Source organism: Oenanthe melanoleuca, chromosome 21, assembly GCF_029582105.1.
Source record: "Oenanthe melanoleuca isolate GR-GAL-2019-014 chromosome 21, OMel1.0, whole genome shotgun sequence".
Classification (NCBI taxonomy): Eukaryota; Metazoa; Chordata; class Aves; order Passeriformes; family Muscicapidae; genus Oenanthe; species Oenanthe melanoleuca.
Genome location: NC_079354.1, coordinates 6,166,477 through 6,180,787, shown reverse-complemented (window position 1 = coordinate 6,180,787; position 14,311 = coordinate 6,166,477). Strand labels below are relative to the sequence as shown.

Here is a 14,311-nt window from a genome sequence, read left to right as displayed (position 1 = left end):
ATTCTCTCCCCGCCCCGAATTCTAGCCCCAAATCCCAGCCCTGCCCCAAATCCTAGCCCTGTCTGAAATTCCAGTCCCAAATCCCAGCCCTGTCCCAAATTCCAACCCCGCTATGAATTCCAACCCCAAATGCTCTCCTCACCCAACTTCCAGCCCCAAATTCCAGCCCTGTCCCAAATTCCAACCCTGCTATGAATTCCAACCCTAAATCCTCTCCTCACCCCAATTTCAATCCCCAAATTCTCTCCCCACCCCAATTTCCAACCCCAAATCCCACCCCTGCCCCAAATTCCAACCCTGCTATGAATTCCAACCCCAAATCCTCTCCTCACCCCAATTTCCAACCCCAAATTCTCTCCCCACCCCAAATTCCAGCCCTGCACCAAATTCCAGCCCCGCTATGAATTCCAACCCCAAATCCTCTCCTCACCCCAATTTCCAGCCCCAAATTCTCTCCCCACCCCAACTTCCAGCCCCAAATCACAGCCCTGTCCCAAATTCCAACCCCGCTATGAATTCCAACCCCAAATTCTCTCCCCTCCCCAAATTCCACCCCAAATCTCATCCCTGCCCCAGCTTCACATCACCCACAACGTTCAGGGATTTCAAACCTTTCCCTACCCCAACTTCCAACCCCAAATCCCAGCCCTGTCCCAACTTCCAACCCCAAATTCCAGCCCCGACCCAACTTCCAACCCCAAATCCCAGCCCTGTCCCAACTTCCAGTCCCAAATTCCAGCCCTGTCCCAACTTCCAACCCCAAATTCCAGCCCTGACCCAACTTCCAACCCCAAATTCCAGCCCTGACCCAACTTCCAGTCCCAAATCCCAGCCCTGACCCAAATTTGGATGAGTCCGTGCATGTCCTCAAACCAAGACAGGGCTTTGTCTCCTGAAATATTCTGGGATTTGGATGGATCTGGGTGGATCTGGGCGTTTCCTCAAACCAGGACATTTGTCCCTTGAAATATTCGGGGATTTGGAGCGGTCTGGGCATTTCCTCAAACCAGGACAGGACATTTGTCCCCTGAAATATTCTGGGATTTGGATGGGTCTGTGCATGTCCTCAAACCAGGACAGGACATTTGTCCCCTGAAATATTCTGGGATTTGGATGGGTCTGTGCATGTCCTCAAACCAGGACAGGACATTTGTCCCCTGAAATATTCGGGGATTTGGATGGATCTGGGTGGATCTGTGCATGTCCTCAAACCAGGACATTTGTCCCCATCCCCTGAAATATTCTGGGATTTGGATGGATCTGGGCCTGTCCTCAAACCAGGACATTTGTCCCCACCCCCTGCACATCCCCCGGCCGTGCCCTGCCGGGTGTCGCCTCCTGGTGTCGCCTCCTGGTGTCACCCCTGGTGTCACCTCCTGGTGTCACCTCCTGGTGTCGCCCCTGGTGTCACCCCTGGTGTCACCCCTGGCGTCACGGTGTGGGTGTGTCCCGGTGGCAGAGTGCGGCTCGGGGGGCTCTGGCTCGGGGGATGGCAGCGGGTGCGAGCAGGAGCGCTGCCGCCAGTTCGGGGGCTGGTGGGACGAGGACGCCGAGGACGAGCCCTGCGTGTGTGACTTCACCTGCCAGGCCGTGCCCCGCAGCCCGGTGAGCCTGTCCCCCTGTCCCCCTGTCCCTGCTGTCCCTGCTGTCCTCTGCTGTCCCCTCCTGTCCCTGCTGTCCCCTGCTGTCCCCTGCTGTCCCCATGTCCCTCTGTCCCCCTGTCCCCCCTCTGTCCCCTTCATGTCCCCTCTGTCCCTGCTGATTGTCCCTGCTGTCCCCATGTCCCTGCTGTCCCTGCTGTCTCCCCTGTCCCCTGCTGTCCCTGCTGTCCCCTGTCCATGCTGTCCCCTCCTGTCCCTGCTGTCCCTCCTGTCCCTGCTGTCCCTGCTGTCCCCTCCCCGGGCAGGCGCCCTGAGCTGTCCCCCCGCTGTGCTGGCAGGTGTGTGGCTCTGACGGTGTCACCTACGCCAACGAGTGCGAGCTGAAGAAGACGCGGTGTGAGAAACGCCAGGAGCTCTTTGTCACCAGCCAGGGAGCGTGCCGGGGTGAGTGCCACTCCTCCTGGTGGCTGTGTCCGGCTGTGTCCCTGGGTGTGTCCCCAGCTGTGTCCCCGGGTGTCCCTGGGTGTGTCCCTGGGTGTGTCCCTGGGTGTGTCCCCTGAGGGAAACCATCCCTTCTGGCTGGGTGTGTCCCTATTGTGTCGCCAGGTGTCCCTGGGTGTGTCCCCATGTGTGTCCCCAGGTGTCCCTGGGTGTGTCCCCTGAGGGAAGCCATCCCTTCTGGCTGGGTGTGTCCCCATGTGTGTCCCCAGGTGTCCCCGGGTGTGTCCCTGCCCTTTCCCTGGCAATAAACAGGAATCGCTGACAGTGACACAGCCTGTCCCCACTCACAGGGACACAGCCCTGTCCTGTCCCCGTGCTCTGCTGTCCCCACTCCCGTGTCCCACACCTTCAGTTCCCAGCATCCCCACCAGGATTTTCGGGAATGCTGCTGGATCCTGGCTGCCCATGTGACCCGTGTGTCCCTGTCCCCTTGTCCCCTCCCTGCAGCCCTGGCCACCACCCTGCTGGTGTCACCTGTGTGTCCCTGACCTGTGTCCCTGTCCTGTGTGTCCCTGTCCCTCCCTGCAGCCCTGGCCACCACCCTGCTGGTGTCACCTGTGTGTCCCTGTCCTGTGTGTCCCTGTCCCTCCCTGCAGCCCTGGCCACCGCCCTGCTGGTGTCACCTGTGTGTCCCTGACCCGTGTCCCTGTCCCTCCCTGCAGCCCTGGCCACCACCCTGCTGGTGTCACCTGTGTGTCCCTGACCTGTGTCCCTGTCCTGTGTGTCCCTGTCCCTCCCTGCAGCCCTGGCCACCGCCCTGCTGGTGTCACCTGTGTGTCCCTGTCCCTCCCTGCAGCCCTGGCCACCACCCTGCTGGTGTCACCTGTGTGTCCCTGACCCGTGTCCCTGTCCCTCCCTGCAGCCCTGGCCACCGCCCTGCTGGTGTCACCTGTGTGTCCCTGACCCGTGTCCCTGTCCCTCCCTGCAGCCCTGGCCACCACCCTGCTGGTGTCACCTGTGTGTCCCTGACCCGTGTCCCTGTCCCTCCCTGCAGCCCTGGCCACCACCCTGCTGGTGTCACCTGTGTGTCCCTGACCTGTGTGTCCCTGTCCCTCCCTGCAGCCCTGGCCACCACCCTGCTGGTGTCACCTGTGTGTCCCTGACCCGTGTCCCTGTCCCTCCCTGCAGCCCTGGCCACCACCCTGCTGGTGTCACCTGTGTGTCCCTGACCCGTGTCCCTGTCCCTCCCTGCAGCCCTGGCCACCACCCCGCCGCCCCTGCTGGTCCTGCACTGCAGCCAGACCGTCTATGGCTGCTGTCCCGACAATGTCACCGCGGCTCTGGGCGTGGGAGCCGCCGGATGTCCCAGTGAGTGCCACCTTGGGGACACCCAGGGCCTTGGGGGAGGCTGCAGCAGGGTTTGGGGTTTGGGGTTTGGGGTTTGGGCTCCTGGGTGCTCATTGTGGGATATGAAAGTTGGCAAAGCCCTCCCGAGTGGTGGCACCGCTGCTGTCACCAAAATCGTGTCCCCAAGTGCCACCTGCGCAGGTTTTCGGGTATTTCCAGGGGTGGCGTTTCCACCCCTTCCAAAATTTATGGAACCAGGTTTTTGTGGGACCAAACTACTCTTTGAGTGATCCAATCTTCCCAAATATCCAGCCTGAACCTCCCTTGGTGCAGCTTTTCCTTTGCTGCTGTCCCTTGTCCCCTGCGAGACCCCCCAACCTCCCATCCTCCCAAAAACCCTGAGCCGACTCCATACCTAAAATCCCTTTGGAATGTGGAGGGTGGTGGAGTCCCCTTTGGATTCCTGTTGATCTGGGGTTTGGGATCCTGTGTATTTGGGACTTTGGTTCCTGAATAACTGGGATTTAGGTTCCTGTTTAATTGGGATTTTGGTTCCTGAATAATTGGAATTTTGGTTCCTGTATATTTGGGATTTTGGTTCCTGTTCAATTGGGATTTTGGTTCCTGTATATTTGGGACTTTGGTTCCTGTATATTTCAGATTTAGGTTCCTGTATATTTGGGATTCAGGTTCCTGTTTAATTGGGATTTTGGTTCCTGTATATTTGGGACTTTGTTCCTGAATAACTGGGATTTTGTTTTCTGTATATTTGGGATTTTGGTTCCTGTTTAATTGGGATTTTGGTTCCTGAATAACTGGGATTTTGGTTCCTGTATATTTGGGATTTAGGTTCCTGAATAATTGGGATTTTTGTTCCTGAATAACTGGGATTGATTTTCTGTATATTTGGGATTTTGGTTTCCAAATACCTGGGATTTTGGTTCCAAATAATTGGGATTTTGGTTCCTGTATATTTGGGACTTTGGTTCCTGAATAACTGTGACTTTGGTTCCTGAATAACTGGGATTTTGGTTCCTGTATATTTGGGATTTAGGTTCCTGTTTAATTGGGATTTTGGTTCCTGTATATTTGGGATTTAGGTTCCTGTTTAATTGGGATTTTGGTTCCTGTATATTTGGGATTTAGGTTCCTGTTTAATTGGGATTTAGGTTCCTGTATATTTGGGATTTAGGTTCCTGAATAATTGGGATTTTGGTTCCTGAATAACTAGGATTTTGGTTCCTGTATATTTGGGATTTAGGTTCCTGTTTAATTGGGATTTTGGTTCCTGAATAACTGGGATTTTGGTTCCTGTATATTTGGGATTTGGTTCCTGAATAACTGGGATTTTGGTTCCTGTATATTTGGGATTTAGGTTCCTGTTTAATTGGGATTTAGGTTCCTGTATATTTGGGACTTTGGTTCCTGAATAACTGGGATTTTGGTTCCTGTATATTTGGGATTTTTGTTCCTGAATAACTGGGATTTTGGTTCCTGTATATTTGGGATTTAGGTTCCTGTATATTTGGGATTTTGGTTCCTGAATAACTGGGATTTTGGTTCCTGTATATTTGGGATTTAGGTTCCTGAATAATTGGGATTTTGGTTCCTGAATATATGGGACTTCGGTTCCTGTATATTTGGGATTTAGGTTCCGGTATATTTGGGATTTTGGTTCCTGTATATTTGGGATTTGGTTCCTGAATAACTGGGATTTTGGTTTTGAATAATTGGGATTTTGGTTCCTGTATATTTGACATTTTCCCATAACTGCCCCAACTGACCCCAGCTGCCTGCTGGACACGAGGTCCCGAGGTCCCACCAGTGTCCCCTCCACGTCCCGCCGTGTCCCTCAGGGTTTGTCACCACTCCAGGAACCCCCTGGCACCAGTTTATCCCAGTTTATTCCCTGTCCCTGCCCTGGGATGTGCTCAGCACCCGCTGCTCCCCAGCTGTCCCTTTGTGTCCCCTCACCTGACAGGGACAGTGTCACCCTGTCTGCCTTTAGCTGCCTTCCCTCCACCAGGCTCATTAATTAATTAATTAATTAATTAGCGATCGGGCTCTCCCGGGGTCCTTCCCGCTGGGTGTTAATGACAGAGGAGCTGCTGGTGGCGGCGGGATCGGGCAGGGGGAGGGAGCAGAGGGGGTGACACGGGTGGCAGGGGGTGACACGGGTGGCAGGGGTGACACGCGTGTCCCCTCCCGCAGGCACGTGCCAGTGCAACCCCTACGGCTCGTACGGGGGCTCGTGCGAGCCCGGCTCGGGCCAGTGCTCCTGCAAGCCCGGCGTGGGCGGGCTCAGGTGCGACCGCTGCGAGCCCGGCTTCTGGAACTTCCGCGGCATCGTCACCGACCGCAGGAGCGGCTGCACCCGTGAGACTGCGCGGGGAGGGGACACCGGGGGACACCAGGGGGGACAGCCCGGGGACAGGGCGGGGACACCGGGGGGACAGCCCGGGGACACCACGAGTGACAGGGAGGGGACACCGGGGGGACAGCCCGGGGACAGGGCGGGGACACCAGGGGGACAGCCTGGGGACATCCTGAGTGACAGGGAGGGGACACCGGGGGGACAGCCCGGGGACAGGGCGGGGACACCGGGGGGACAGCCCGGGGACACCACGAGTGACAGGGAGGGGACACCGGGGGGACAGCCCGGGGACAGGGCGGGGACACCGGGGGGACACCGGGGGGACAGCCCGGGGACAGGGCGGGGACACCGGGGGGACAGCCTGGGGACACCATGAGTGACAGGGAGGGGACACCAGAGGGACAGCCTGGGGACAGGGCGGGGACACCGGGGGGACAGCCCGGGGACACCATGAGTGACAGGGAGGGGACACCAGAGGGACAGCCCGGGGACACCATGAGTGACAGGGAGGGGACACCGGGGGGACAGCCCGGGGACACCATGAGTGACAGGGAGGGGACACCGGGGGGACAGCCTGGGGACAGGGCGGGGACACCAGGGGGACAGCCCGGGGACACCATGAGTGACAGGGAGGGGACACCAGAGGGACAGCCTGAGTGACACGGAGGGTACACCGGGGGGACACCCTGGGGACACCATGAGTGACAGGGAGGGGACAGGGAGGGGATAGGGAGGGGACACCAGGGGGGCAAGGAGGGGACAACCTGAGTCACAGGGAGGGGACACCATGAGTGACAGGGAGGGGACACCGGGGGAACACCGGGGGTGACAGGGAGGAGACACTGGAGGGACAGGGAGGGGACAACAGGGAAACACTGTGGGTGACAGGGAGGGGACATTCTGAGTGACAGGGAGGGGACACCAGGGGGACACCGGGGGGGACACCGGGGATGACAGGGAGACACCAGGAGGACAGGGAGGGGACACCGGGGGTGACAGGGAGGGGACACCAGGAGGACACCCTGAGTGACAGGGGGGGACAGGGAGGGGACACCGGGGGGACACTGTGGGTGACAGGGAGGGGACACCAGGGGGACAGGGAGGGGACACCATGGGGACACCCTGAGTGACAGGGAGAGAACACCGTGAGTGACAGGGAGGGGACACCCCATGGGTTTTTCCCCTTTTCCCAGCCTGTCACTGTGGTTGTTCCCATCTTCCCACCCCATAACTGTATTTTTCCCCTTTTCCCACCCCATAACTGTATTTTTTCCCCATAACTGTATTTTTTTCTCCATAACTGCATTTTTCCCCATAACTGCATTTTTTCCCCATAACTGCATTTTCCCCCATTTCCCACCCCATAACTGCATTTTTCCCCCATTTCCCACCCAATAACTTTATTTTCCCCATTTCCCACCCTATAACTGCATTTTTCCCCATTTCCCACTCCATAACTTTATTTTCCCCATTTCCCACCCTATAACTGCATTTTTCCCACTCCATAACTTTATTTTCCCAACTTTATTTTTCCCCATAACTGTATTTTTTCCCCCATTTCCCACCCCATAACTGCATTTTTCCCACCCCATAACTGTATTTTTCCCCCATAACTGTATTTTACCCCATAACTGCATTTTTTCCCCATAACTGTATTTTATCCCCATAACTGTATTTTATCCCCATAACTGTATTTTCCCCCATAACTGCATTTTTCCCCATAACTTTATTTTCCCCCATAACTGCATTTTCCCACATTTCCCACCCCATAACTTTATTTTTTCCCCATAACTGCATTTTTTTTCCCCATAACTGTATTTTTTTCCCCATAACTGCATTTTTTCCCCCATAACGGCATGTTTCCCACCTCATAACTGCATTTTTCCCCCCATTTCCCACCCCATAACTGCATTTTCCCCCCATTTCCCACCCCATAACTGTATTTTATCCCCATAACTGTATTTTTCCCCCATTTCCCACCCCATAACTGTTTTTTTTCCCCATAACTGTATTTTTCCCACCCCATAACTGCATTTTTCCCCCATAACTGTATTTTATCCCCATAACTGTATTTTTCCCACCCCATAACTGCATTTTTCCCACCCCATAACTGCATTTCCCCCATTTCCCACCCCATAACTGTATTTTCCCTCCCCCATAACTGCATTTTTTCCCACCCCATGACTGTTTTTTTTTCCCCATAACTGTATTTATTCCCCCCGTAACCGCGTTCCCCCGTGCTGTCCCAGCGTGCCGCTGCGACCCGGCGGGCTCGGTGCGGGATGACTGCGAGCAGATGTCGGGGCTGTGCTCCTGCAGGGCGGGCGTGTCGGGCATGAAGTGCAACCAGTGCCCCGACGGCAGCAAACTGGGCAGCGCCGGCTGCCACGAGGGTCAGGGCGCTGCGGGTTTGGGGTTTGGGGTTTGGGGTCTGGGGTTTGGGGTTTGGGGTTCGGGGTTTGGGTTTCTGTGTAATGGGGATTCGGGTTTATTTGGGGTTTGGGGTTTGGGGTTTGGGGTTTGGGGTTCGGGGTCTTGGGGATCTGGGGTTTGGGTTTCTGTGTAATGGGGATTCGGGTTTATTTGGGGTTTGAGGTTCTGTGTAATTGGGATTTGGGTTTATTTGGGATTTGGGTTTCTGTGTAATTGGGATTGTGGTTTCTGAATAAATGGGATTTTGGGTCCTGGTTATTTGGGATCTGGGCTTCTGCATGTTTGGGATTTGGGATCTTGGGGGTTTGGGGTTTGGGGATTCGGGATTTGGGATTCGGTGTCTTGGGGATCTGGGATTTGGGTTTCTGTGTAATTGGGATTGTGGTTTCTGAATAAATGGGATTTTGGGTCCTGGTTATTTGGGATTTTGGGTCTTGGTCATTTGGGGTTTGGGTTTCTGTGCAATGGCGATGGTGGTTTCTGAATAAATGGGATTTGGGGTCCTGGTTATATGGGCTTTTGGGTTTTGGTTATTTGGGATTTTGGTTTCTGAATAATTGGGATTTTGGTTTCTGAATAAATGGGACTTTGGGTCCTGGTTATTTGGGATTTGGGTTTCTATATAACTGCGATTTTGGGTCCTGCTTATTTGGGATTTGGGCTTCTGCATATTTGGGATTAGGGTGTTGGGTTTCTGTGTAATGGGGATTCGGGTTTATTTGGGGTTTGGGTTTCTGTGTAATTGGGATTTGGGTTTATTTGGGATTTGGGTTTCTGTGTAATTGGGATTTTGGGTACTGGTTATTTGGGATTTTGGGTCCTGGTTATTTGGGATTTGGGTCCTGGTTATTTTGGATTTGGGCTTCTGCATGTTTGGGATTTGGGTTTATTTGGGATTTGGGTTTCTGTGTAATTAGGATTTTGAGTCCTGGTTATTTGGGATTTGGGTTTCTGTGTAATTGGGATTTGGGGTCTGGGGATGTGAGGTTTGGGTTTCTGTGCAATGGGGATGGTGGTTTCTGAATAAATGGGATTTGGGGTCCTGGTTATTTGGGATTTTGGGTCCTGGGGATTTGGGATTTGGGTTTCTGTGTAATTGGGATTTGGGGTCCTGGTTATTGGGGATTTTGGGTCTTGGGGATTTGGGATTTAGGTTTCTGGTTATTTGGGATTTTGGTTTCTGAATAGCTGCGATTTTGGGTCCTGTTTTTTTGGGATTTTGGGTCCTGGTTATTTGGGATTTGGGTTTATTTGGGATTTGGATTTCTGTGTAATTGGGATTTTGGGTACTGGTTATTTGGGATTTGGGTCCTGGTTATTTGGGATTTGGGCTTCTGCATGTTTGGGATTTGGGTTATTTGGGATTTGGGTTTCTGTGTAATTGGGATTTGGGGTCTTGGGGATGTGGGGTTTGGGTTTCTGTGCAATGGGGATGGTGGTTTCTGAATAAATGGGATTTGGGGTCCTGGTTATTTGGGATCTGGGCTTCTGCATGTTTGGGATTTGGGATTTGGGTTTCTGTGTAATTGGGATTTTGAGTCGAGGAGATTTGGGATTTTGGGTCCTGGGGATTTGGGATTTGGGTCCTGGTTATTTGGGATTTTGGTTTCTGAATAACTGCGATTTTGGGTCCTGTTTTTTTGGGATTTTGGGTCCTGGTTATTTGGGATTTGGGGTTCTGTGTAATTGGGATGGTGGTTTCTGAATAAATGGGATTTTGGGTCTTGGTCATTTGGGGTTTGGGTTTCTGTGTAATTGGGATTTGGGGTCCTGTTTATTTGGGATTTTGGGTCTTGGGGATTTGGGATTTAGGTTTCTGGTTATTTGGGATTTTGGTTTCTGAATAGCTGCGATTTTGGGTCCTGTTTTTTTGGGATTTTGGGTCCTGGTTATTTGGGATTTGGGCTCCTGCATGTTTGGGATTTGGATTCATTTGGGATTTGGGTTTCTGTGTAATTGGGATTTGGGTTTATTTGGGATTTTGGTTATTTGGGATTTGGGTTTCCGTGTAATTGGGGTTTGGGGTCTTGGTTATTTGGGGTTTGGGTTTCTGTTTAATGGGATTTTGGTTTCTGAAAAATTGGGATTTTGGGTCTTGGTTATTTGGGGTTTGGGTTTCTGTGTAATTGGGATTTTGGTTTCTGAATAAATGGGATTTTGAGTCCTGAGGATTTGGGATTTAGGGTCCTGGTTATTTGGGATTTGGGTTTATTTGGGATTTGGGTTTCTGTGTAATTGGGGTTTTGGGTCCTGGGGATTTGGAATTTTGGCTTCTGAATAAATGGGATTTTGGGTCCTGCTTTTTTGGGATTTGGGTACTGTTTATTTGGGATTTGGGTTTCTGAATAATTGGGATTTTGGTTTCTGAATAAATGGGATTTTGGGTCCTGCTTATTTGGGATTTTGTCTCCTGTCTAACTGGGATTTCATTGATATATTTGGGATTTTGTCTCCTATTTGGGATTGTGTCTCCTGTTTATTTGGGATTCTGTCTCCCGCCTAGCTGGGATTTCATTTATATATTTGGGGTTTTATCTCCTGTATATTTGGGATTCTCTCTCCTACCTAGCCATGATTTTCCCCTTTCCCATCTGGACCTTTCCCTGTCCCACAGACCCCTCAGCCCCGCGCTCCTGCCAGGAGCTGAGCTGTGATTTCGGGGCCTCGTGCGTGGAGCTCGACGGCTTCGCCCACTGCGAGTGCCCGTCCCCGCTGTGCGCCGAGGGCAACGCCACCAAGGTGGGACAGCAGGGCTGGGGACAGCAGGGATGGGGACACTGGGGACTGGGGACACTGGGGACACCGGGGGCTGGGGACAGCAGGGATGGGGACAGCAGGGGCTGGGGACAGCAGGGACTGGGGACAGCAGGGGCTGGGGACACCGGGGGCTGGGGACAGCAGGGGCTGGGGACAGCAGGGGCTGGGGACACTGGGGACAGCAGGGGCTGGGGACACCAGGGATGGGGACACCGGGGGCTGGGGACACCAGGGGCTGGGGACAGCAGGGGCTGGGGACACCGGGGACTGGGGACACCAGGGGCTGGGGACAGCAGGGGCTGGGGACAGCAGGGGCTGGGGACACCAGGGGCTGGGGACACCGGGGGCTGGGGACAGCAGGGGCTGGGGACACCAGGGATGGGGACACCAGGGGCTGGGGACAGCAGGGGCTGGGGACAGCAGGGGGCTGGGGACACCAGGGGCTGGGGACACCGGGGGCTGGGGACAGCAGGGGCTGGGGACACCAGGGATGGGGACACCGGGGGCTGGGGACAGCAGGGACTGGGGACACCGGGGGCTGGGGACAGCAGGGGCTGGGGACACCAGGGGCTGGGGACAGCAGGGGCTGGGGACACCGGGGGCTGGGGACAGCAGGGACTGGGGACACCGGGGGCTGGGGACAGCAGGGGCTGGGGACAGCAGGGGCTGGGGACACCAGGGGCTGGGGACAGCAGGGACTGGGGACACCAAGGACTGGGGACAGCAGGGGCTGGGGACACTGGGGACTGGGGACACCGGGGCCTGGGGACACCGGGGACTGGGGACAGCAGGGGGCCACCTGCACGGGGCTCTGCCCCGTGGGAATTTGTCTGATAGCTGGGATTTGGGGTCCTGGGGATTTGGGATTTGGGGTCCTGGGGATTTGGGATTTGGGGTTTCTATGTAATTGAGATTTTGGGTCCTGGGGATTTGGGACTTGGGTTTCTGAATAACTGGGATTTAGGGTCCTGGTTATTTGGGATCTGGGTTTCTGAATAACTGGGATTTTGGGTCCTGGTTATTGAGGATTTGGGTTTCTGAATAACTGGGAGTTTTAGTCCTGGTTATTTGGGATTTTGGTTTCTGAATAAATGGGGTTTTGGGTCCTGGTTATTTGGGATTTGGTTCCTGGTTTTTTGGGATTTGGGTTTCTATGTAATTGGGATTTTGGGTCCTGGTTATTTGGGATTTGAGTTTCCATGTAATTTGGATTGTGGTTACTGTTTATTTGGGATTGTGGTTCTTGGTTATTTGGGATTTTGGTTTCTATGTAATTGGGATTTGGGTTCCTGGTTATTTGGGATTTGGGTTACTGGTTATTTGGGATTTTGGGTCCTGGTTATTTGGGATTTGGGTATCTGAATAACTGGGAATTTGGGTCCTGGTTGTTTGGGATTTTGGATCCTGGGTATTTGGGATTTTGGTTTCTGAATAACCGGGATTTTGGGTCCTGCTTATTTGGGATTTAGGTTTCTGAATAACTGGGATTGTGGTTCCTGGTTATTTATGATTTGGGTGCTGGTTATTTGGGATTTTGGGTCCTGGGGATTTGGGACTTGGGTTTCTGTGTAATTGGGATTTGGGGTCCTGGTTATTTGGGATCTGGGTTTCTGAATAACTGGGATTTGGAGTCCTGGTTATTTGGGATTTTGATTTGCTGCTTATTTGGGATTTGGGTTTCTGAATAACTGGGATTTTGGGTCCTGCTTATTTGGGATTTGGGTTTCTGAATAAATGGGATTTGGGGTCCTGGTTAATTGGGATTTTGGGTTGCTGGTTATGTGGGATTTGGGTTTCTATGTAATTGGGATTTTGGGTCCTGGGGATTTGGGATTTTGGTTTCTGAATAACTGGAATTTTGGGTCCTGCTTTTTTGGGATTTGAGTTGCTGGTTATTTGGGATTTTGGCTCCTGGTTATTTGGGATTTGGGTTTCTGTGTAGTTGGGGTTTTGGTTTCTGGTTATTTGGGATTTGGCTCCTACCTCCAGGGGGCTGGGGGACACTGGGGGTGGCACCTGCACGTGGCTCTGCCCCACAGGAATTTATTCCCCGCTGGCCCAGGGGGACACACGGGGCACAGATGTCCCCTGGCCCTGCTGGCGTCCCTGTGTCCCCAGAGGAGCCCCCAGAGGTGCTGCCAGCGCTGGGTGGCACTGGGTGGCACTGGGTGGCACTGGGTGCAGCTGTGTGTCCCCTGTGTCCCCAGAGGAGCCCCCAGAGGTGCTGCCAGCACTGGGTGGCCCCGGGTGCAGCTGTGTGTCCCCTGTCCCCAGGTGTGCGGCTCTGACGGTGTCACCTACGGGGACCAGTGCCAGCTGCAGACCATCGCCTGCAGGCAGCGCCAGCACATCAGCGTCCGGCACGTGGGGCAGTGCCACGGTGAGTGTCACTGCAGTGTCACACTGAGTGTCACACTGAGTGTCCCCTGGCAGTGCCACGGTGAGTGTCACACTGAGTGTCCCCTGGCAGTGTCACTGGCAGTGTCCCCTGGCAGTGTCACTGTCACTGTCCTCTGGCAGTGCCACGGTGAGTGTCACACTGAGTGTGCCCTGGGCAGTGTCACACTGAGTGTCACACTGAGTGTCCCCTGGCAGTGCCACGGTGAGTGTCACACTGAGTGTCCCCTGACAGTGTCACTGGCAGTGTCCCCTGGCAGTGCCATTGTGTCCCCTGGGCAGTGTCACTGTCATTGTCCTCTGGACAGTGTCACACTGAATGTCACTAGGACAGTGCCACACTGAGTGTCCCCGAGGCAGTGCCATGCTCAGTGTCCCCAAGGCAGTGTCACCGAGTGTCCCCAGGACAGTGCCACACTGAGTGTCCCCGAGGCAGTGCCATGCTCAGTGTCCCCAAGGCAGTGTCACCGAGTGTCCCCAGGACAGTGCCACACTGAGTGTCCCCGAGGCAGTGCCACCACTGTATCCTGATGCTGGCACTGTCTCTGGGTGCCACCCTGTGTGACACCCCGTGCCACACCACATTCCCAGTCTGTGTCACCCCGTGCCACACCACATTCCCAGTCTGTGTCACCCCGTGCCACACCAGGTGCCCAGTCTGTGTCACCATGTGCCCCAATCTGTGTCACCCTGTGCCACACCAGGTGCCCTTCCCCATCTGTGTCCCCCCTTTCCCGGTGCCACCCTGTCCCCACCCTCACCTGTCCCTGCCCTCACCTGTCCCCGCCCTCACCTGTCCCTGCCCTCACCTCGTCCCTGCCCTCACCTGTCCCTGCTCTCACCCTGTCCCCACCCTCACCTGTCCCTGCCCTCACCTGTCCCCACCCTCACCTGTCCCCACCCTCACCCCTTCCCCACCCTCACCTGTCCCTGCCCTCACCCTGTCCCTGCCCTCACCTGT

The 14,311-nt window shown here is 54.7% G+C and overlaps 1 protein-coding gene across 1 annotated transcript in view; it reads left to right on the top strand.

Moving 5' to 3' along the window:
* Positions 1 to 14,311, top strand: part of AGRN (agrin) — a 77,116-nt gene that overhangs the window by 30,465 nt on the left and 32,340 nt on the right. The window contains exons 10-16 of the mRNA XM_056508452.1: positions 1,460 to 1,605; positions 1,940 to 2,045; positions 3,297 to 3,410; positions 5,601 to 5,765; positions 8,013 to 8,156; positions 10,811 to 10,935; positions 13,228 to 13,333. Of these exons, the coding sequence (XP_056364427.1) occupies positions 1,460 to 1,605; positions 1,940 to 2,045; positions 3,297 to 3,410; positions 5,601 to 5,765; positions 8,013 to 8,156; positions 10,811 to 10,935; positions 13,228 to 13,333 (906 nt within the window). The remainder of the gene's footprint in view (positions 1 to 1,459; positions 1,606 to 1,939; positions 2,046 to 3,296; positions 3,411 to 5,600; positions 5,766 to 8,012; positions 8,157 to 10,810; positions 10,936 to 13,227; positions 13,334 to 14,311) is intronic.